We start from the raw sequence: 24123 nt of genomic DNA, 5'->3' as shown, positions 1-24123 counted from the left end.
TAATCGCAAATGTGTGATCATCATCTGGTTTAAGAGAATATAACTCTGTGTAGGGGGCGCGGATAGTCAGTCCCCGTCTGTGCTGTCTACAGGTGGATCGAATCATTCTCTCACCCACCCACCCACCCACCCACCCCCTGCCAGCCAGCCAGCCCACTCAGATGGACATAAAATATCCCAAGACACTATTTCGAAGACGATCAGGGGAATCTTCCTCGGTGCCCTTGGGGCCAATATTTCTCCCTTGACCAACATCATTCAAAAAGATTGTCTCGGTCATTATCTCATTGCTGTTTGTGGATCTTGCTGTGCGCAAATTGGCTGCCACATTTCCCGCATTACAACACTGGCTACACGTCAAAAATACTTCATTGCTGTAAAGAGCTTTGGGACGTCCAGAGGTCTTGAAAGGCACTATACAAATCCAAGTCCTTCCTTTCTTTTTACACTTACTCATTACAGACCTGACCATCTCATGCTGCTGCCCTGTTCCAGATTTAATTTCTCTCTTCCCCCTGCACCTTCTCAGCATCTCCGTAGTGCAACATTACGTCCCAATAATATATGAACATATGAAAATGATGGGCAGGAAAAGACCAGCTGGTCCATCAAGCCTGGCCCACATTCACGATGGCCGGAACACTTCCTACACTCCCCCCGCAGCCACGTAATCTCCTGGGAGAAGCCAAAAAAAAACCAGGAAAAAAAACCAGGGCCAAAAAAGGGGGGGGGGAAAACTCTGGAAAATTCCTCTCCGACCCCCCCTCAGGCGATCACACTGACCATGCCCAACGTTGACTGTTCATCCACTTACCTTCTGTATGATGCGATCTCTGCCCTAAGAACTGGTCGAGCTCCCTCTTGAAGGTGGACAGAGAGTCCGCACCCATCACACCAGTCGGCCACACATTCCCAGAGTTGACTACACTCTGTGAAAAGAAGAACTTCCCAACATCCAGCCTAGTCCCACTCTTGCGTAGCTTATAAGCTATGACAGCATTAGCGCCAAGGAGCGACGAGGAGCAGGCTACTTACACGTTGTGTAGGACGCACCAGCCGCAGTGTGGATCGCGAGAGCCCAGGCACATCTCGCAGCTCTCGTACTGCTCGCAGCTCTCCACGGGAACCCGGCTCACCTGTCCCAACAGGAAACACTGACTGTTAGCTCAAAGACTGACCTGGCTCGAGGTCAACGAGGGGAACCAGCATCGTGGAGTCAAGGCCTGCCCATTCAGTAGGTGCTGGAAATTCCAGAGTGCTCTTCCCACCCCTGCCCCCACCCCTCCCCCCCATTTCCCCTTCACTCGTCAAGTCTGTGTGGCTGCATTGACGCTAATGGTGGAGGGCATGACCTTTACTACACCACTGTAATGAATAACGCGCCCGTCCTTACAGAAACTTAATTGCTCAGCTTCCACAGAGAGTCTGTTTATAAAACTAATTGATCAATTTAGTAACCTACCAGGCCAAATGGCGGAGCAGGCTCGAGGGGCCATACTCCTGCTCCTATTTCTTATGTTCTTATGGGATGGGAAAGACTCCTCTGTCCACTGGCTGCAACGGGCCGACCTGAAGCGAGTCTGGGACAGCACCAGCCCAGTTGCTAGGAGACGTGCTCCGATTTGGCAACCTCACACAAAGAGAGAGAACACCACAGGATGGCTAATCTGGGAAATGGGCAACAAAGTGTAAGAGGGAAGGTTCTTAAGTGGTTCAAACCGAGGCACAGGGTCAAGGTCGGAACACTGGGAGCTTGACTCTGCATCTAAACCTGAGATGATTATCTGGGAATACTTGATAGATACGGAAACGGAATGTCTTCCATCCCTTGGAACTGACATCACACCCTTGATGAGCACAAAAAAGTTCAGGTCAAAACAGCCCTTATAACGGCGAGTGCCGTTAGGCTCCAGCTCCCGCAGAAGTGACTGAGCAGTCTCGACAAATAACCTCTGCATCTCTGCCACACGTTTGATCGACTGATTGGCTTGTGGTGGAGATAATTATTGGCACAAGGACGGTTTGTTTACGTTTACTTGAGCCAACCATTGGCTGCCACCAACTCCAAACTCTCAGATGCCTTTTCCACTCTGTGTCGTGGGCTCAGTCACTGCCGCACGCACTGCAGTGGGCAGACGGGCACGCAACTGGAGCCAAGCAGGTGCCAGCTGGGTTTCGGGAAAGAAAATTAAGTCTCTCTGCCCGCTTCAAAGCCAAACTGGCATTTGCGGCTTTGACGCCCAAACATTTGGCTGAAGGCTTGCTGTGCACACCCTTCGGAGCAAAGGATTCGATGAATGTTTCGGGTCAGTCATCTCTCCATCGCTGCTGGTTTGACTCGCAGAGAACGGAAGGAGAGGTCGGAGAATGCTGTGCGAGCCTTGGCTTCCAGGAACATAGGAATAGGAGTAGGCCCATTCAGCGCCTTGAGCCTGCTCTGCTGTTCAATTAGATCGTGGCTGATCTCCACCTTAACTCCAGGAAAGGAGCTGCACATTTTACCGACCTCTTGTAAAAGGAAGTCCCTTTCCTTCCCCCCCCCACCTCCTCTCATGAAGACTCACGTCAGCCACTCTCCGATACCTCGTCCAAGTAGGAAATTTTCTATGTGCATACCTAGGCAACGAGTATCAGCGGGCTATTCAACTGCAGAGAGCGTCACCAGCCGAGTTTGATCGTAATCCTTGCCCCTCGTACATACGTGTAGTGTCACCGGGTTTTTTTTTTGGGGGGGGGGGGGGAACCAGAAAATGAGTACGAATTCCCCTCCTGGTCGTTATCCAGTGACCTTTGATGGGCGAGGGCAGGATCAAGATAGGCCGCGATGCTCCCAAAGTTAAATTCCCCACCAAGAGACCCGGGTACAGAGAATGGCTAATCGCTTGAGGCACTGGAGGCTGATAGGTGCTGGTGGAAACTGTATCTGACTGAGGGCGAGGGAGGGGGCGGGGGGCGAGAGCGAGGGAGGGGGCGGGGGGCGAGAGCGAGGGAGGGGGCGGGGGGCGAGAGCGAGGGAGGGGGCGGGGGGCGAGAGCGAGGGAGGGGGCGGGGGGCGAGAGCGAGGGAGGGGGAGAGAGCGAGGGAGGGGGAGGGGGCGAGAGCGAGGGAGGGGGAGGGGGCGAGAGCGAGTGCGAGGGAGGGCGAGTGCGAGGGAGGGGGAGGGCGAGTGCGAGGGAGGGGGAGGGCGAGTGCGAGGGAGGGGGAGGGGGAGGGCGAGTGCGAGGGAGGGGGAGGGCGAGTGCGAGGGAGGCGGAGGGCGAGTGCGAGGGAGGCGGAGGGCGAGTGCGAGGGAGGGCGAGTGCGAGGGAGGGGGAGTGCGAGAGCGGGGGAGGGGGGAGGGCGAGAGCGAGTGAGGTGGGAGGGCGAGAGTGAGGGAGGGGGAGGGCGAGTACGAGGGAGGGGGAGGGCGTGTGCGAGGGAGGGGGAGTGCGAGGGAGGCGGAGGGCGAGTGAGGCGGAGGGCGAGTGAGGGGGAGGGCGAGGGAGGGGGAGGGCGAGTGCGAGGGAGGGGGAGGGCAAGTGCGAAGGAGGGCGAGAGCGAGGGAGGGCGAGAGCGAGGGAGGGCGAGAGCGAGGGAGGGCGAGAGCGAGGGAAGGGGAGGGAGAGTGCGAGGGAGGGGGAGGGCGAGTGCGAGGGAGGGCGAGGGCGAGTGCGAGGGAGGGCGAGTGCGAGGGAGGGCGAGTGCGAGGGAGGGCGAGTGCGAGGGAGGGCGAGTGCGAGGGAGGGCGAGTGCGAGGGAGGGCGAGTGCGAGGGAGGGCGAGTGCGAGGGAGGGCGAGTGCGAGGGAGGGGGAGGGCGAGGGAGGGTGAGGGCGAGTGCGAGGGAGGGGGAGGGCGAGGGAGAGGGATGGGGAGGGTGAGTGCGAGGGATGGGGAGGAGGAGGGGCGAGGGAGGGGAGGGGTGGGGGCGAGGGAGGTGGAGGGGTGGGGGCGAGGGGTGAGGGAGGGGGCGAGGGGTGAGGGAGGAAGGGCGAGGAAGGGCGAGGGAGGAAGGGCGAGGGAGAGCAAGGGAGGGCGAGGGAGGGGGAGGGGGAAGGCGAGGGAGGGGGGGAGAGCGAGGGAGGGGGGAGAGCGAGGGAGGGGGAGAGCGAGGGAGGGGGAGAGCGAGGGAGGGGGAGAGCGAGGGATGGGGAGAGCGAGGGAGAGCGAGGGAGGGGGAGAGCGAGGGAGGGGGAGAGCGAGGGAGGGGGGAGAGCGAGGGAGGGGGAGAGCGAGGGAGGGGGAGAGCGAGGGAGGGGGAGAGCGAGGGAGGGGGAGAGCGAGGGAGGGGGAGAGCGAGGAGGGGGGAGAGCGAGGGAGGGGGGAGAGCGAGGGAGGGGGGAGAGCGAGGGAGGGGGGAGAGCGAGGGAGGGCGGAGAGCGAGGGAGGGCGGAGAGCGAGGGAGGGGGAGAGCGAGCGAGGGAGGGGGAGAGCGAGCGAGGGAGGGGGAGAGCGAGCGAGGGAGGGGGAGAGCGAGCGAGGGAGGGGGAGAGCGAGCGAGGGAGGGGGAGAGCGAGCGAGGGAGGGGGAGAGCGAGCGAGGGAGGGGGAGAGCGAGCGAGGGAGGGGGAGAGCGAGCGAGGGAGGGGGAGAGCGAGCGAGGGAGGGGGAGAGCGAGCGAGGGAGGGGGAGAGCGAGGGAGTGGGAGATCGAGGGAGGGGGAGGGCGAGAGCGAGGGAGGGGGAGGGCGAGAGCGAGGGAGGGGGAGAGCGAGAGCGAGGGAGGGGGAGGGCGAGAGCGAGGGAGGGGGAGAGCGAGCGAGGGAGGGGGAGAGCGAGCGAGGGAGGGGGAGAGCGAGCGAGGGAGGGGGAGAGCAAGGGAGGGGGAGATCGAGCGAGGGAGGGGGAGAGCGAGAGCGAGGGAGGGGGAGGGCGAGAGCGAGGGAGGGCGAGAGCGAGGGGAGGGCGAGAGCGAGGGGAGGGCGGAGGTCTAGGGAGAGGGGAGGGCGGAGGTCTAGGGAGAGGGGAGGGCGAGACCGAGGGACGGGGGAAGGCGAGATCAAGGGAGGGCGAGAGCGAGGGGGGGGGGGGGGGGAGGGCGAGAGCGAGGACGGGCGGGGAGCGAGGACGGGGGGGGGGAGCGAGGACGGGGGGGGGAGCGAGGACGGGGGGGGAGCGAGGGAGGGTGGGGGAGAGCGAGGGAGGTTGGGGGGGAGCGAGGACGGGGGGAGCGAGGGAGGGTGGGGGAGAGCGAGGGAGGTTGGGGGGGAGCGAGGACGGGGGGAGCGAGGGAGGTTGGGGGGAGCGAGGACGGGGGGAGCGAGGGAGGTTGGGGGGGAGCGAGGGAGGTTGGGGGAGAGCGAGGGAGGGTGGGGGGGAGCGAGGGAGGGTGGGGGGGAGCGAGGGAGGTTGGGGGGGAGCGAGGGAGGTTGGGGGAGAGCGAGGGAGGGTGGGGGAGAGCGAGGGAGGGTGGGGGAGAGCGAGGGAGGGTGGGGGAGAGCGAGGGAGGGTGGGGGAGAGCGAGGGAGGGTGGGGGAGAGCGAGGGAGGGTGGGGGAGAGCGAGGGAGGTTGGGGGAGAGCGAGGGAGGTTGGGGGAGAGCGAGGGAGGTTGGGGGGGAGCGAGGGAGGTTGGGGGGGAGCGAGGACGGGGGGAGCGAGGGAGGTTGGGGGGGAGCGAGGACGGGGGGAGTGAGGGAGGTTGGGGGGGAGCGAGGACGGGGGGAGCGAGGGAGGTTGGGGGGGAGCGAGGACGGGGGGGAGCGAGGGAGGTTGGGGGAGAGCGAGGGAGGTTGGGGGGGAGCGAGGGAGGTTGGGGGGGAGCGAGGACGGGGGGAGCGAGGGAGGTTGGGGGGGAGCGAGGACGGGGGGAGCGAGGGAGGTTGGGGGGGAGCGAGGACGGGGGGAGCGAGGGAGGTTGGGGGGGGAGCGAGGACGGGGGGGAGCGAGGGAGGAGGAAAGAAAAACGTTTTTCTATCCCACGCTTCACCGTTCTGTTAAGAAGCGATTTTCTCCCCCACCCACCCCCATTTCCTGCGGAGATTGTGGGCCCACAGAATATTATTACAGGCACGGCCTTTCTAAGAGGAAAAATAGGTGCTTCAAGGAGCAAAGAAACAGAATAAATGGTTCACGGGCATTAATTCAACATTAAAGTGATATAAAGGCCCTCAGATTTCAATTAGAGTCACATGAACCTACAATGAATGAGAAACAAAGGGATGACAGATCGTCTCGCAATCAGATCCTGACATTCCGACAAGGAGCAATTTAATAAAACACAGTACTTTCCCTCAAATAGAGTATATTTTAACAAACAGAAGAAAAAAAAACAACACATTTTTAAACCAAATACATCATCTACAAATTGCACCGCAGACACCGCCAGCCAACTCTCAATGGGACGGAGGAAGGGGGAATCAATTGAATCGCTCGCTTTGTTCTGGAACCCTTGCACAGTCCGGGTGTTTTCTCGCAATTCCGCAGGACCCCGTTCCCTCCGCCTCTTGCGTTCTCCGTGCCCGGGTGGCCTTAAAGCGGGAACACGAGGGGGTCTTCCAGGAATGCTTGGCGCCTTCCTTGAGTGGTGGGGACCACAGGGTGTGGAGGGGGTCTTGTAGATACTGACAACAGGATGATTTATTTGGGAAGGTTCCCTTTGCTTTTGTTGGGATTATTTTGCTTATGCGATTAGACCCTTTCTTTCTTATATCAGTGACGTCCTAAAAAGGGGGCAAACCCTTAATTGTCCATCAAAATAGGCCCCCTTCCAGGAGCTCAGTGACTAAGCTCTGGCGAAGGATCGTCGACCTGAAACGCTAACTCTGTTTCTTTCTCCACAGATGCCGCCTGACTTGCTGAGCATCTCCAGCATTTTCTGATTTTTTTTTTAGCTCAGTGGCGAAGTTGCCTGTCACGTTCGGCCAGAACGCAGCAGCAAGTCAGCATCCGAGCCAGCCTTGGTTCCTGCTGACTGTCTCTGGGCTGCAGATACCTTCATCAATCAAGCTCGTAAAATCAGGGGACACTTAAACAGGTAGCGGCTTCAAAAGACAGATGGTCAGCGTCACAGCACCGGGAATAGTACTTGGGTTGGCACAGCGAACTGTCCGACTCTTAATCAGCGCGGCGGAGGGTTTATTGTGCTCATAAAATAAAAAACACAACAAAATATCTTGGGCGCTAATCGAATCTTTTATTTTGATATCAAATCGGCAGCCAGACAGTTTAATAACCTAACAAAACGCTGCTGTTAGGTCACTGAGTGCAGTAGGTTCAAGGGGTGGGCTTCATCCTTAAACAGTGAAGCGTCTGCAGAAGCAATACATCAGTATGCGACTGAACACTGAGGGAGTTTATTTCGAAGAAGGATGTTATGTAATGTGTACTGGCTGCGTTACTTCATAGTGATCGAACTGCAAACTGCTTTTCAATAAACAACTTGCATCTATATAGCGCTTTTAACGTAGTAAAACGTCCCGAGGCGCTTCACAGGAGCGATTATCAGACAAAATTTGACACCGAGCCACATCAGAAGATATTAGGACAGGTGGCCAAAAGCTGGGCCAAAGAGGTAGGTTTTAAGGAGCATCTTAAAGGAGGAGAGGGAGGCGGAGAGGTTTAGGGAGGGAATTCCAGAGCTTGGGGCCGAGGGAGCTGAAAGCACGGCCGCCAATGGTGGAGCGATTAAAATTAGGGGCGCGCAGGAGGCCAGAGTTGGAGGAGCGCAGAGATCTCGGAGGGTTGTGGAGCTGGAGGAGGTTTCAGAGATAGGGACGGGCGAGGCCATGGAGGGATTTGAAAACAAGGATGAGAATTTTGAAGTGGTCCACAGTTTTAATTTTAAACCTTCGCTGGGTTACGTCAAATCGTTGTGTGAGACTCCTGACGTTCATTTACAACCCGGGTCTGGTAGGGTAGCGGGTACTGGTGTGCATGTCCAGATGGCATTACTGCCTCAGTGGTTGAATGCACTTCATGGTGTGGTACTGAGCCAGACAAAGCAGGGAGATCCCGGGTTCAATCTCTTAGTTGTGACGTGTTAAAGAGTTTTCCGTTCAGAGCCTCGAAAGTTTTGATGGCGGGGGAGGGAGGTCCGCGTGCCGGCTCCCCGGGGGAGGGAGGTCCGCGTGCCGGCTCCCCGGGGGAGGGAGGTCCGCGTGCCGGCTCCCCGGGGGAGGGAGGTCCGCGTGCCGGCTCCCCGGGGGAGGGAGGTCCGCGTGCCGGCTCCCCGGGGGAGGGAGGTCCGCGTGCCGGCTCCCCGGGGGAGGGAGGTCCGCGTGCCGGCTCCCCGGGGGAGGGAGGTCCGCGTGCCGGCTCCCCGGGGGAGGGAGGTCCGCGTGCCGGCTCCCCGGGGGAGGGAGGTCCGCGTGCCGGCTCCCCGGGGGAGGGAGGTCCGCGTGCCGGCTCCCCGGGGGAGGGAGGTCCGCGTGCCGGCTCCCCGGGGGAGGGAGGTCCGCGTGCCGGCTCCCCGGGGGAGGGAGGTCCGCGTGCCGGCTCCCCGGGGGAGGGAGGTCCGCGCGCCGGCTCCCCGGGGGAGGGAGGTCCGCGCGCCGGCTCCCCGGGGGAGGGAGGTCCGCGCGCCGGCTCCCCGGGGGAGGGAGGTCCGCGTGCCGGCTCCCCGGGGGAGGGAGGTCCGGGTACCGGCTCCCCGGGGGAGGGAGGTCCGCGTACCGGCTCCCCGGGGGAGGGAGGTCCACGTACCAGCTCCCCGGCGGAGTGAGGTCCGTGTACCAGCTCCGTGGCGGAGTGAGGTCCGTGTACCAGCTCCCCGGCGGAGTGAGGTCCGTGTACCAGCTCCCTGGCGGAGTGAGGTCCGTGTACCTGCTCCCCGGCGGAGTGAGGTCCGTGTACCAGCTCCCCGGCGGAGTGAGGTCCGTGTACCAGCTCCCCGGCGGAGTGAGGTCCGTGTACCAGCTCCCCGGCGGAGTGAGGTCCGTGTACCAGCTCCCTAGCGGAGTGAGGTCCGTGTACCAGCTCCCCGGCGGAGTGAGGTCCGTGTACCAGCTCCCTGGCGGAGTGAGGTCCGTGTACCGGCTCCCCGGGGGAGTGAGGTCCGTGTACCAGCTCCCCGGCGGAGTGAGGTCCGTGTACCAGCTCCCTGGCGGAGTGAGGTCCGTGTACCGGCTCCCCGGGGGAGTGAGGTCCGTGTACCAGCTCCCCGGCGGAGTGAGGTCCGTGTACCGGCTCCCCGGCGGAGTGAGGTCCGTGTACCTGCTCCCCGGCGGAGTGAGGTCCGTGTACCAGCTCCCCGGCGGAGTGAGGTCCGTGTACCGGCTCCCCGGGGGAGGGAGGTCCGTGTACCGGCTCCCCGGCGGAGTGAGGTCCGTGTACCGGCTCCCCGGCGGAGTGAGGTCCGTGTACCGGCTCCCCGCCGGAGTGAGGTCCGTGTTCCGGCTCCCCGGCGGAGTGAGGTCCGTGTACCGGCTCCCCGGCGGAGTGAGGTCCGTGTACCGGCTCCCCGGCGGAGTGAGGTCCGTGTACCGGCTCCCCGGGGGAGGGAGGTCCGCGCGCCGGCTCCCCGGGGGAGGGAGGTCCGCGCGCCGGCTCCCCGGGGGAGGGAGGTCCGCGCGCCGGCTCCCCGGGGGAGGGAGGTCCGCGTGCCGGCTCCCCGGGGGAGGGAGGTCCGGGTACCGGCTCCCCGGGGGAGGGAGGTCCGCGTACCGGCTCCCCGGGGGAGGGAGGTCCACGTACCAGCTCCCCGGCGGAGTGAGGTCCGTGTACCAGCTCCGTGGCGGAGTGAGGTCCGTGTACCAGCTCCCCGGCGGAGTGAGGTCCGTGTACCAGCTCCCTGGCGGAGTGAGGTCCGTGTACCTGCTCCCCGGCGGAGTGAGGTCCGTGTACCAGCTCCCCGGCGGAGTGAGGTCCGTGTACCAGCTCCCCGGCGGAGTGAGGTCCGTGTACCAGCTCCCCGGCGGAGTGAGGTCCGTGTACCAGCTCCCTAGCGGAGTGAGGTCCGTGTACCAGCTCCCCGGCGGAGTGAGGTCCGTGTACCAGCTCCCTGGCGGAGTGAGGTCCGTGTACCGGCTCCCCGGGGGAGTGAGGTCCGTGTACCAGCTCCCCGGCGGAGTGAGGTCCGTGTACCAGCTCCCTGGCGGAGTGAGGTCCGTGTACCGGCTCCCCGGGGGAGTGAGGTCCGTGTACCAGCTCCCCGGCGGAGTGAGGTCCGTGTACCGGCTCCCCGGCGGAGTGAGGTCCGTGTACCTGCTCCCCGGCGGAGTGAGGTCCGTGTACCAGCTCCCCGGCGGAGTGAGGTCCGTGTACCGGCTCCCCGGCGGAGTGAGGTCCGTGTACCGGCTCCCCGGCGGAGTGAGGTCCGTGTACCGGCTCCCCGGCGGAGTGAGGTCCGTGTACCGGCTCCCCGGCGGAGTGAGGTCCGTGTACCGGCTCCCCGGCGGAGTGAGGTCCGTGTACCGGCTCCCCGGCGGAGTGAGGTCCGTGTACCGGCTCCCCGGGGGAGTGAGGTCCGTGTACCAGCTCCCCAGGGTTATACTGTTAACTCCCACTCCCTTACCCAGATAGCGGAATTGTAACCCTGCATTTTCAGGGAGTCGGCACATGGACTTCATGCTGCTGTCATCAGAACTAGAGGTCCCAGGCGGAAAGCACCTTAAGTTGATCTCCCCAGGGCGGTGGGAACCCTGTAACTTTAGTTGGAGGGTCACTGGGGATGGGAACAATCAGTGAGGGTTCCTGACACTTAGCACAAGAGTAAGTACATGACAAATGGTCACTTGACCGAGGTTTGGGATGGGGAAGGGGGCGGGGGCACTAGTGCCCAGGGGAACCAAACCCCGAATAGGTGCAGAAAATATCGAGGACAGTACAATCAGAAAACACTGGCTCAGAAAACCCAGACTCCAAAAATGCAAAAGCACTCAGTACTCCAGAGTCGGACGACAGAAAGCAGATATAAAACTGCTTCAAATATAGAGGGGCCAGTAACTCACTCCCAGCAATCTATTATTCTCCACATAAACCGTGTGAACCCCTCAATTAGATTCCTGCTGTGACTCTCTCCCAGGAATCTATTCTACATATACTTTATATATAAACCGCCTCAATTAGATTCCAGCCTGTAACTCACTTCCTGCACATCCACTGTTCTATATTTAAACCACGTGAACCCCTCGATTAGATTCCAGCCTGTAACTCACTCACTCCCGGGTATCTGTTGCTCTATATATAAACTACCCGAATCCCTCGATTAGATTCCAGCCTGTAACTCACTCACTCCCGGGTATCTGTTGCTCTATATATAAACCACCCGAATCCCTCGATGAGATTCCAGCCAGTAACTCACTCCCAAGTATCCATTGTTTTAAGGTTGTGTCCCCCTTGGTCTGGATTTTCCCCCATCAGAGGAAATGGTTTCTCAATATCGACCCTATCAAATCCCTTTCATCATTTTAAAGATCTCGATTAGGTCACCCCTCAACCGTCCAACCTCAAGGGAACACAGTGCTTGAGCATCTCTCCTGTGTCTCGTGAACCTGATCAGCTAATTCAGCCCAGACTGGGCCGGTCCTGGTCTGTTTGGTTTGGTACCACACCAAGAAATGGATCTTCCAAGTGAGCCATCAGGGAAGGCCACGAACCAGTCGAACAGGATATTAGTTTGGAAGTCTGACGTTTTCGGGGGAAGTGGGAAGGAGTACGTGGAACCTCCCTCTCTGTTGTTAAATCTGTTTAGTGCCACATTGAAGGGAGGCCAGAAAAATTGATGCAAACTTGCACTGTCCACAACTGCATTAAAAAAAAACAGGATCAGTGCTTTTTTTTTTTGAGGTCTCCACCAATCTACACGAGAGGAATGTGGAGCAAGGCTGAGTTCTGTCAATGCGAGATAGGCCAAAGGTCGACAGGCGAGTCCTGACATGCTGATGCAACACAGAACAAGATCTTCAGTAACTTCAGCTACACAGGGCAAAACAAAAGCTTGAACGAAGACAACAGTTCTTAAAGGGGGAGAATCCCAAGGGACTGATTTCTACGTCTGTGGGACGAAGCTTCAGCAGATTCCGTGGCAATGGAAACTAAGGGGTCGCCAAACCCTCCAGGACGGTCCTGGAGTCTCCGGGAATCAAAGATTAATCTTTTGGACAGTGCTGCGAGCAAAAGCCCAGGAGAAAAATCAGAGCGGATTTTTTCAAAAATTTTCTTTGAACACTTTTGTTTATTAGTTATAAAAATACTTTTTTTTTTATTCGTTCACAGGATGTGGGCATCGCTGGCGAGGCCGGCATTTAGTGCCCATCCCTAATTGCCCTTGAGAAGGTGGTGGTGAGCCGCCTTCTTGAACCGCTGCAGTCCGTGTGGTGAAGGTTCTCCCACAGTGCTGTCAGGAAGGGAGTTCCAGGATTTTGACCCAGTGACAATGAAGGAACGGCGATATATTTCCAAGTCGGGATGGTGTGTGACTTGGAGTTATATAAATACTGGAGATGGGGAGAAAAGGGGCTGTTTGACTGATGGTCAAGAATATTCCAATTGTTTAATGAAGCGTCTGTTTGCTTTCCAATTGACCGTGGGAAGGCGGTGCATAGCGAGGATGGACGTGTTGGGCAACCAATGGCGGGAGTGTGGGGGCGGTGGGGGTGGGGCAGGAGGTCATGTGATGAAACCTCCAGGAATACGTCCAGAGTTGACAACTCTAATGGAGGCCTGTCGAGAGAAACCCGCTAAAAATCGTCCTAATAAAGCCGAGCTAGTTACCCGTTTGTCGCTCATGGCGTAGATGTACTGGTAATCTGGGCTGAACACCAGGTCCCGGAGTATGGGGCTGCCCTCAGCAACAGTCACGTTTTCGTACAGCATCGGGCCTCCTGAGCCAGGAGCGATGGAATCAACCAGAATCTGCAAGAAAAACACAACGTAACTGCCATTAGTGCAAGGAGATTACCGAGGCTTTCGAGTGTAGAGCATACTCTCATGTACAGATGCTTCTTTCTCTCTCTCTTGACTCCCCAGTGGTACTAAAACCAAGCATATTTCATGACTGACGCTCAACATTTCATTATGCCTGAACTCTGAAGTTCCCCTCGCTGATTATTTGTCCCCCCACAGGAATTGGGCACTTTCCAGTTTTAAAAGACTGGGAGCTGAAGATAAAAACTACGGAATCTTTACAGATACATTCTACGTCGGCACAGAGGAGCTCCTGCTAACAGACACACTCCCGGTGCAAAGATAATTTTCAATCGTCAATAAAACTGCTTTCAGTTTGGACGCCAGTGGGAGCAGACAGTCATCTCGACCCACACACACAGAAGAGTTTGTACTTTTTCAGCTTGGTTAGTAGGCAAAGGCCTAACTCTGATGCTGCTCACTTTGGACTGCGTTGCTAGGAAACGGCTCCCTGTCCACTCTGGCAGTAAGGCCCAAGGCGTAGTCACCTCTCCTCCCACTTGGGCTCATCCCTCAATTCCGAATAATCAGTTTTTTAACAACAGCTTGCATTTATGTAGCGCCTGCAACACAGAAACAGGAGTAGGCCGTTCAGCCCCTCGAGCCGGTTCTGCCATTCAATTAGATCATGACTGATCTGCATCTCAACCCCATTTACTTGGATACCATCGCCCAACAAAAGTCTATCGATCTCAGCTTTCAATTGACCCAACGCCCAGAGCCTTTTGGGGAGTGAGTCCCAGATTTCCACTACGACAACAACTTGTGTTATATGGTGCCTTTAACATAGCGAGACGTCCCAAGGCGCTTCATAGGAGCGTAATCAGACAAAAACTGACGCCGAGCCAAAGGAGAAGATATTAGGACAGGTGACCAAAAGCTCTGTCAAAGAGGTTTTAAGGAGCGACTTGAAAAGAGGAGAGAGAGGTAGAGAGGTTGAGAGAGTGAATTCGAGGCACGGCCGCCAATGGTGGGATGAAGGAAATTTGGGGATGGACAAGAGGCCAGAGTTGGAGCTGTGGAGAGATCTCGGAGGGTTGCGGGGTCGGAGGAGGTTACGGAGGTGGGGAGGGGCGCGGCCGCGGAGGGGTTTGGACATGAGGATGAGAATTTTAAAATCGAGGCGTTGCCAGACCGGGAGCCAACGTCGGTCAGCCAGAGATTTGGTGCGAGTTGGGAAATGGGCAGCAGAGTTTTGGATCAGCCTGAGTTTATGGACGGTGGGAGATGGGAGGCCGGCCAGATCAGTCTTAAAGAATCGGTGTTGTCTGCGCTGAGCAGGAGCGAGAGGAAACAGCAGCTGAAGAACAACATAAAAAACTGCAACTATAGGTAACAGAAACTAGAGCTTGAATATTGCTTCATGTACGGTGCAAGACTCCGTCCAACAAAACAAGTGCTGTTACCAGGCCGTCAGCAGGTAGCAACACAATGGATACACACAATTTAAAAATGCTCAAACTGGAAGTCAATCGAAGACAAAGGAAGATTATTGAGCAGTAAGAGCGGCCTCAGCCAAGGATCAAAAGAATTCCCCGATTCCGGAGAGGGGAAGTTGCCAGCAGCGAGCGAGGATTTTGTGATCAAGGAGCTGCAAACCTTCCAAAAAACGGCCAAATAGCTTCCTCAGCGTGCCCTGGCTCGCTGGAACAGTCTGCGCACAAATTCTTCGACAAATCCAATTTTTTAAGCATTTACATCGGAACTTCAGCACTGAAACAGGCCATTCGGCCCAACTGGTCCATGCCAGTTTATGCTCCACACGAGCCTCCTCCCACCCTACTTCGTCTCACCCTATTAGGATATCCTTCTATTCCTTTCTCCCTCATGTGTTTATCTAGCTTCCCCTTAAATGCATCTATACTATTCGCCTCAACTACTCCTTGTGGTAGCGAGTTCCACATTCTCACCACTCTCTGGGTAAAGAAGTTTCTCCTGAATTCTCTATTAGATTTGTTAGTGATTATTTTATATTTATGATCTCTAGTTTTGGACTCTCCCCACAAGTGGAAATATTTTCTCTATGTCTACCCTATCAAACCCTTTCATTACCTTAAAGACCTCGATCAGGTCACCTCTCAGTCTTCTCTTTTCTAGAGAAAAGAGCCCCAGTCTGTTCAGCCTTTCCTGATAAGTATATCGTCCCAGTTCTGGTATTATCCTTGTGAATCTTGTTCGCACCCTCTCCAGTGCCTCTATATCCTTTTTTATAATATGGAGACCAGAACTATTCACAGTACTCAAGTGTGATCTAACCAAGGTTCCATTCAAGTTTAACATAACGTCTCTACTTTTTAATTCTATCTCACTAGAAATGAACCCCAGTGCTTGATTTGTCTTTTTTTATGGCCTTATTAACCTGCGTCACTATTTTTAGTGATTTGTGTATCTGTACCCCCAGATCCCTCTGCTCCTCTACCCCATTTAGACTCTTATTATCCAAGCAGTATGTGGCCTCTTTATTCTTCCTACCAAAATGCACCACCTCACACTTATCTATATTGAAATTCATTTGCCAATTACACGCCCATCCTGCAAGTTTATTAATGTCCTCTTTCATTTTGAGGCATTCTTCCTTTGTATTAACTACACCCCCCAATTGGGTGTCGTCCACAAATTTTGAAATTGCACTTCTGATTCACGAACCCGTATCATTAGTGTAAATTGTGAACAACGGTGGTCCCAGCACCGATCCCTGCGGAACACCACTTCCCACCTTTTGCCAGTCTGAATAACTACCCTTAATCCCTTCTTGTTTTCTGTTTTGTAGCCAACTTGCTATCCATTCTGCTACCTGTCCCGTAACTCCACATGCTCTGACCTTAGTCATGAGCCTACAATGCGGTACCTTATCGAAGGCCTTTTGAAAATCCAAATATATTACATCTACTTCATTACCCTCGTCTAACAAACCAGAGGTGAAAAGATCAAGGCCCACAGTGCAGGACACCGCCAAGGTTGGAAAAGTAGGAGTGGGAAGAGAGGCGGATTGAGCAGCGGTGATTAGGGAACGCCAAGTTTGAGTTTTAAAAACTTGCACACCGTAGGAGGAAGGGAAGGAGAGGGGTTCCGTTGGTTCGCAGTGCTTGCAAAGAATGAGTTGCTTTAATACTAATGCTAGTTTAGCTGGGATTCCGGGAGGCCAGGGTTGGCCACTGATCCTACGCTGCTAAATGCTTGTGTTGGCGGCAGAATCATACACTCAATTTTCCTGTAACACAGAGAGCTGATTTATGGATCGCCCAGAAGCTCAACTAAACGAGTGCCAGTGTGAAGGTTACAACATTTGAGTTCCACAGGACCCAAGGAGTCCATGAGGGAAACCCCAGGAGGTCCATGCCCAGAAGGTCCATGAGGGAAACCCCATGAGGTCCACGAGGGAAACCCCAGAAGGTCCACGAGGGAAACCCCAGGAGGTCCACGAGGGAAACTGCAGAACGGAAACCCCAGAAGTTCCATGAGAGCATCAGACTCCTGCTAGTCAGTACTTTTCCATTTAACACATTATTGCCGTTGCTGTGTGATCACAACCATTTGCTGCAAATGATAAGCTCTGTTTCCTTTGGGGAGTTGACGGTGTCTTTTGAATGTTCGGATGGGGGGGGTCCCTCGGAGTGTGTCAATATTCCCAGGGTGCCTGTGAGAATGCCAGTGATTTCCAGGGGGTCCCTGCACGTGCGCGTCAACTGCAGGAGGTGCTCAGGATTGGACGCCAATAACTGTATGCATCCCCTGGGAATGTGCATCATCAGCTGCACAGGTCCCATGAGAGCAGGCATCAACACCTGCATGGACACCTGAACGGATCCCCTGGGAGCACACATCTGCACAGATCCCCTGGGAGTGCATGCCAACATCTGCACAGATCCCCTAGCAGCAGGCATCAATATCTGCACAGATCCCCTGGCAGCAGGCATCAACATCTGCACAGATCCCCTGGCAGCAGGCATCAACATCTGCACAGATCCCCCGCCAGCGGGCATCAACATCTGCACAGATCCCCTGGCAGCGGGCATCAACATCTGCACAGATCCCCTGGCACCGGGCATCAACATCTGCACAGATCCCCTGGCAGCAGGCATCAACACCTGCACAGCTCCCCCGGCACCGGGCATCAACATCTGCACAGCTCCCCTGGCAGCAGGCATCAACACCTGCACAGATCCCCTGGCACCGGGCATCAACATCTGCACAGATCCCCTGGCAGCGGGCATCAACACATGCACGAAATTGCCCCATGCACAGAAAAAGTTTGAAACCTTCGAGTTAGAGAGTGGGAGGCGGCGCAGTGGGCTTTGACTTGAAAACAACGAGCATGCAGAGAAGGGGAAGGGGCTAATTGAAGCCTAAAAGGTTCCGATAAAATTAAAATGAGAAGAATAAATGATAAAGACGGGGTTGAAAGGGAATCACCCATATCTACATTCTGCAGCTCGTTCCTATTGAATTAAATAATCCACTTATAATCATTAAATCAACTTTTGAGTCTTTATAACCAGGTTGAATGTGACATGTTTGAGGACTAATGAAATAAGGAGTTGGGCATTTACTCACTAGACTGTCAGTCGACTGCTGAACAATACTTGGATTCAATTTTTCAACTGAACAGACATTATTACACAGGGTTGCAAGCGACAGTAATTTAATCCCCGATAATCTCAAATATAATCAAGAAGCACAAAATAACCCTGTATCGACGGCCAACATCAACATCCTCTCAATCGGCTCTGTCACTGCTGTTGGCTGGTGACTCACAGCTCCAGCTGTTGTATCGGCAGCTGCGCGCGATGGGCAACCGTTAGACCGTCCCAATGTACATGGCCCAGCTGCCGACTAAGGCAGTCACTTAGCCCATAAGGCTTCGGGGTGCTGTTCACCTCATCAATTCGCTAATCGACCTGCGTGGACACGTGCGACACGAGTGATCGTTGATCTCCGAGTTTGCATCATAAACATGCTTTATTTTCAAATCCCTCCATGGCCCCGCCCCTCCCTATCTCTGTAACCTCCTCCAGCCTGACAACCCTCCCCCCCCCTCCGCCCCGAGATCTCTGCGCTCCTCCAATTCTGGCCTCTTGCGCATCCTCCAATTTTCATCGCTCCACCATTGGCGGCCGTGCCTTCAGCTGCCTGGGCCCTAAGCTCTGGAATTCCCTCCCTAAACCTCTCCGCCTCTCTCTCCTCCTTTAAGACGCTGCTTAAAATCTACCTCTTTGACCAAGCTTTTGGTCACCTGTCCTAATATCTCCTTATGTGGCTCGGTGTCAAATTTTGTTTGATAATCGCTCCTGTGAAGCGCCTTGGGATGTTTTACAACGTTAAAGCCGTTATATAAATGCAAGTTGATATTGTAAACAGAAATAATCCACAACGGATCACTGGCTTTACTTGAATCAGATTAAGATGGACACATCAGAATATCCTAACACCTTGACTACAGACCCAGCAATCAGTCCCTCTCCTTGGGATGTCATTCTGATGAGATCAGCATACTGAAACTGAAAAGGTTCTGGTCAACGTTCATTTCAATAAGAAACTAAAATTTGACTGTTTAAACGTTCAGCCCCGTACAGATTTGAGAGAGCTGGAGATTCGATCTTTCAATTTTGTTTTTTTTGTGTGGTTTTATCTCTGCACTGCTTTCCCCCATCCTGCACACCATCACAGAACACTGCTGCCATCAGGTACAGTGAATGTATTGTTACCAACTAACTATAGGAGGAAGAAGTTACCATCAGTCCAAGGCCATCTAATGTTATGTGATCTTAAGCTGCTTTTAGGTGTCAGCCCTGGCTCAGTGGGCAGCACTCTCGCCTTTGAGTCATAAGAACATAAGAAATAGGAGCAGGAGTAGGCCAATCGGCCCCTCGAGCCTGCTCCGCCATTCAATAAGATCATGGCAGAAGGTCAGAAGGTCGTGCGTTCAAGTCCCACTCCAGAGACTTGAGCACAAAATCTAGGCTGAAACTCCCAGTGCAGTACTGAGGGACTACACTTTAAAAGTACTTAATTGGCTGTAAAGCGATTTGGGACGTCCTGCAGTCGTGAAAGGTCGTGAAATGCAAGTCCTGTGCTATTGCATTCGGTTCATGACCTCTTGGTCTCACCCAACTGCTGGCAACCCCAAAGTAACCCTGCCGGGTTGACTGCAGCCACTGGTCAGAAAGAACCAGAATAAAAATAAACAGTCAACACAGAGATGACGGTTTGGCCAATATTAAAGCAGCTTCAGTTCCTCACCTCAAATTGCTCCCACCGGCTGACCGGCACCCACCAGAGCCTCTCCGCCCCCCCCGCCACGCACCATTCCTCAATAGCTTTTTGCCGAGAGCCGTAGCCCCAACCAACGTCTTGCCCCGAGGGCCACTCTCAGGCACGTTGTACCATAGAGTGGAGGGGGAGGAGGGGTACATCTGGGACCCTCCCCCAACCCCACGCTGAGCTCCCGGTTTCAGTCGTGCCGCTGCTGAGGTGGAGCTGAGAGGCTTCACTAAAATGGGGTGCTGGTCCCGAGGGAACCCCACTCAAAGCAGGAGCCCTTCAGAAAGGAGGGGGTGGGGGGTAAAAAAAAAATGAAAAGAGGTCAATTGCAAAATCAAGGAGACTCATTGGGTAAATTTAATGCTGCCGGTGCAGGGGCTCGCAGAGAAGGAGCGAGACTCGACTCCAGGGTCAGTGCGATGATCCGCGGAAGATCCAGAAGTCGCACGGACTGCGAATCAGGTGAACTTAGGTCCTCGTTCGAATTCAGGACAGGCACCACGAATGTGAAAGCATTAGATTTACCCCTTCATTCCAAGTACAGAACAACCCAGCCTGTGAGTCAGCATCAGCCAGTGCCTCAAATACTCGGGGCTGCCTCACACAGAGAAATCCCCTGTTATTTTAATTCATTCTCGGGACGTGGGTGTCACTGGCAAGGCCAGCATTTATTGCCCACCCCCTGGTCGCCCCGAGAAGGTGACGGGTGGGCCGCCTTCTTGGACTGAGTGGCCTGCTGGGTCACACTTCAGAGGGCGGCTAATTGATGTGGGACTGGAGTCACATATAGACCCAGACCTGGGTCAGGACGAGAGGTTTCCTTCCTTAAAAGACATTAAAAAAGACTGGTATTTATACAGTGCCTTTCATGACCTCAGGATGTCCCAAAGCAATTCAGAGCCAATGAAGTACTTTTGAAGTGTAGACGCTGCGGTAATGTAGGAAATTAGTGAGCCAGTTGGGTTTTTACAACAATCCGATAGCTTCATGGTCACTTTTTTTTTTTAAAAACTGACACCACCTTCATATTTCCAGATTTTTATTAAAAAATCCAAGTTCTGAAACTGCCATGGGGGGGGGGGGGGGGGGATTTGAACTCACGTTCTCTTGATTATAAACACAGTCCTCTGGATTAACAGCCTAGCAACATAACCACTACGCTACTGTATCCTGTTGTGGACAGTTGTAAACAATTTTACAACACCAAGTTATAGTCCAGCAATTTTATTTTAAATTCACAAGCTTTCGGAGGCTTCCTCCTTCCTCAGGTGAACGAAATGAAATCCTCTCGAGGATTTCATTTCGTTCACCTGAGGAAGGAGGAAGCCTCCGAAAGCTTGTGAATTTAAAATAAAATTGCTGGACTATAACTTGGTGTTGTAAAATTGTTTACAACTGTCAACCCCAGTCCATCACCAGCATCTCCACATCATGGCTGTTGTGGATAGTCACTGCTAAAAGCAGCTTCAGTCCTATCTCACGACATTCTCCTTCCTTTCTTCTTCTGCACGTAATCCGAACTGAGCCAGTCCCTCATAACCAACTGCTCATTAATACAGCGCCCGCATAAAAGCGGCGTCTCTCTAATTCTTCTCCACTGCGACAACACTTTTTGTTTGGGCTCCCCAAAGACACTGTGGAGAAAGTCTTCAGTAGATGCACAATTTTAATCTCGGGCTCATTGAAGTGCAAATATATGCAAACTTGCTCAACAATTGGGAGCGGTTAATTAAATATCGGCTCCTGCTTTCCTGGGAACCGGGCACACAATCAGGCCCCCGTTATTTTCGGGTCTTTAGGAAAACAAACGCGTGTCTTTAATTACCAGCGAAGCACCTCGAGCGCTCACCGATGGAGCCCCGTGGGGAGGTGAAAGACTTTGAAGATGCTCTGTGAACGAATCTCCACACAGCCCCCCTGGCAAAAATGAGAAAGGACCTCCAGCAGTTATCTGTCATCGACTCGGTCTTCGCTGAAGCCGGCTGGCCCTCGACCAAGAGTGAAAGCTCCCCCCTCTTCCCTCCGAGTTCTTGGCTGCCTCGATTCTCTAGGTCGCTCAAGGCTTTTGAGAACATAGGAACAGCAGTAGGCCATTCAGCCCCTCGATCCTGCTCCACCATTCAATTAGATCATGGCTGATCTGTATCTTAACTCCATCTGCCCGCCTTGGTTCCCTAATCCTTGCCTAACAAAAAGAGGGAAGCGAAGGGATATGAAAATTCTGGAGTTTTCACAAAGGCAAGTACCGTCCGGCCCATCTATCTCATCCTTCCGCAGAAACCTGCAGTCGCAGCATTCTCCTCTTGAAAGATTCCCAAGTTTTTTGTTTCCTAGACCCTTCCCGCAAGACCTTCTCAGGTACAGATCACTCTTTGGGAGGAAGTGCTTCCTGACATCAGTTCCGAACTTGCCCTGTACCAGTTTGTATCTGTGGCCACTTCTCCAGCAGTTTACATTTGACTTCAAATAGTACCCAGGACTGGCCTCTTCTATTTCCCTTTCTGTTCTATATGCATCTATTAGGCCCCCTTTTCATTAGCGTCCTTTCAAGGCCGAAGAGTCCAAATTCTTCCACCGTTTCCTCATGACTCAGTCCTCAACCTTGGCGTCCCTCTCTACACCACCTCCAGGGGTGGGATGTTCCCCTTGGGCCTCGGTATATTCAAGGTGCAGATAGGCTAGAACACTGTACATCTTCCTCACGACGGTTTTAGACTTAAAGAAAGAACTTGCATTGAGATAGCATCTTTCACGACCTCAGGATGTCCCAAATCGCTGCACAGCCAATTAAATATTTTTGAAGTGTAGTCATTGTTGTGATGTAGGACACAGCGAGCTCCCACCAACAGCAATGTGATAATAACCAAAAAATCCATTTTAGTGATGTTGGTTGAGGTAGCATTGTTGGCCAGGACACCGGAGAGAACTCCCCTGCTCTTTGAATAGTGCCATGGGATCTTTTATGTCCATCTGAGAGCGCAGACGGGGCCTTGGTTTAACGTCTCATCCAAAAGACTGTACTTCCTGAAGTGTCAGCCGGGAATACGTGCTCTACTCTCTGGAGTGGGACTTGAAACCACGACCTTCTGGCTCGGAGGCGAGAGTGCGACCCACTGAGCCAAAGCTGACACTTCTAAACTCTCTAGAATTTTGCTCAAGAACTTTTGGGGATCCATATTTATGCAGCACATTCTCTCAAGAGATTAAATGGTTAAGTTAGGGTCCATGATAGCCTGCATGGGAACTTCATGAACAGGGCAACACTTTCAGGCCCAGAAGCCTGTCCCTTTCTAATAAATCAGCGTCTCGGCAACCACCACATACCTCCATCCCGACTTCACAAACACATCCAACACCTGCTCAACTAGTTTATACTGTCCGTTCCATTGTGCATCAATTGAAGGTTAGACTGTGCCCGGTCTGTGGAAGCAGTAGGCTTGATGGACCACACTGGCAGATCCCCCCCACCTCGCCACCTAGCCACGGTGCCACTCGAACCCACAGTGAGACTGGCCTGGCCTCCACGCTAGATTTATTTGATGGTTCTTCCTCACATCCGGGGACCGAGAGCGCAGAAAGGCGGCCTGCGTGCCAGAGTTCAACTCTTGCTGCTGGTGAACGAGGGTGGCAATGGGCTGGGTTACCCAGTGAGGTGCCATGTCTTCACATCTGTGACCGCTTGAAAATTCAGCCTGGATTTCACATCGGGCTGCCCGGACATGCCCTTCGGTTCGCTTACACAAAAAAAAAGCTGATTCAACGGGAGAAAAACTACAAGCGTTGAGTCACCTTCACGGTTCCTGGTGTGACTGTCAATCAGCTCGCCCAACATCACTGACATACTACACTCTTACAATAGGTGACAGAGAACCAATCGGCCGCAGAGGGGTACAGCAGGCCTGTGCGGGTTGCTGGGCAGATCATGGCCCCGGGTCTCACGAAACCAGTTTCGGATGAAACGGTGAGAATCGATGGCAGTTCCGACTGGACCACGTACTGTTTTTACTCAACTCGCCCGAGCGCCAACGGCATTTTCTCGGTCTGCCTGCGAACGTGCCCTTATTAAAAGTTCCCGGGCTTCTCTGCAAACTCGCCCTCAGGCCACATCAGCTTCCTCGACATACGGAGCACGTTTCATGACAACAGTTTGCACGGGTTTTCCGTCCCCCTGTCCAGTTGTCTCACCTTCTGCGCTGAAGGCATCGACTCTTGCAGGGGTCGTGTGTTGCCACGGGAAACAGCAAGCCCTCTCGCACAAGTCGCCATGCTTCACGTGCGAGCTCACAGTGCGGGTATCGGCAGACTATTTGAACCTGGAGTGCTGTGTTCAGTTCTGGGCCCCGCACCTTAGGAAGGATATGTTGGCCTTGGAAGGAGGGCAGCGTAGATTTACTAGAATGATACCTGGACTCCAAGGGTTAAATTATGAGGCGAGATTACACAAACTAAGGTCGTGTTCCCTAGAATTTAGAAGATTAAGGGGTGATTTGAACAAAGTTTTCAAGATATTATGGGGAACTCATAGGGTAGATAGAGAGAAACTATTTCTGCTGGTTGGAGAATCTAGGACTAGGGGACAGAGCCTAGATAAGACAAGAAAATAGTTTCTCCTCATTTCAAGATTAGAGAAGGAGGCTGAGCACTCAGTTTGGGATCATCGTAATTCACATTATTTTCATGAGAATACAAGCATGAGGAGGCAGTTAATGAGAGGATACGGTGTTTTGTAACACCATGTGCAGCCGCCAAGGTGCGGCCGTGCATATCCTGTCCTGTCTCTTTAAGGCCACAGTCTAATTGCTGTAAATAGGCACATCCTGAGTTCAGTTAGAATCATAGAATGGTCACGGCACAGGAGGCAGCCATTCGGTCCATCGAGCCTGGGACAGCTCTCTGCAAGAGCAATTCAGCTAGTCCCACTCCCCTGCCCTTTCCCTGTAGCCCTAGAAATTTTTCTCCTTCAGCTACCCATCTAATTCCTTTCTGAAAGCCACAATTGACCGTGCCTCCACCACCCTTTCAGGCAGTGCGTTCCAGAATCCA

General features: G+C 54.6%; 1 protein-coding gene across 3 annotated transcripts in view; it reads right to left on the bottom strand.

The window, feature by feature from the left end:
• LOC137334008 (plexin-A1-like) overlaps positions 1-24123 on the bottom strand; it is a 438331-nt gene that overhangs the window by 239763 nt on the left and 174445 nt on the right. For all 3 annotated transcript variants that reach the window (XM_067998409.1, XM_067998406.1, XM_067998407.1), the window contains exons 4-5: positions 12628-12768; positions 1036-1136 (exon numbers count right to left, since the gene is read on the bottom strand). In XM_067998409.1, coding sequence (XP_067854510.1) covers positions 1036-1136; positions 12628-12768 — 242 coding nt within the window. The remainder of the gene's footprint in view (positions 1-1035; positions 1137-12627; positions 12769-24123) is intronic.

This window comes from Heptranchias perlo, chromosome 17 (assembly GCF_035084215.1).
Source record: "Heptranchias perlo isolate sHepPer1 chromosome 17, sHepPer1.hap1, whole genome shotgun sequence".
Taxonomy (NCBI): domain Eukaryota; kingdom Metazoa; phylum Chordata; class Chondrichthyes; order Hexanchiformes; family Hexanchidae; genus Heptranchias; species Heptranchias perlo.
The sequence above is the reverse complement of the archived record's forward strand: the minus strand, read 5'-3'. Positions and strand labels throughout refer to the sequence as shown.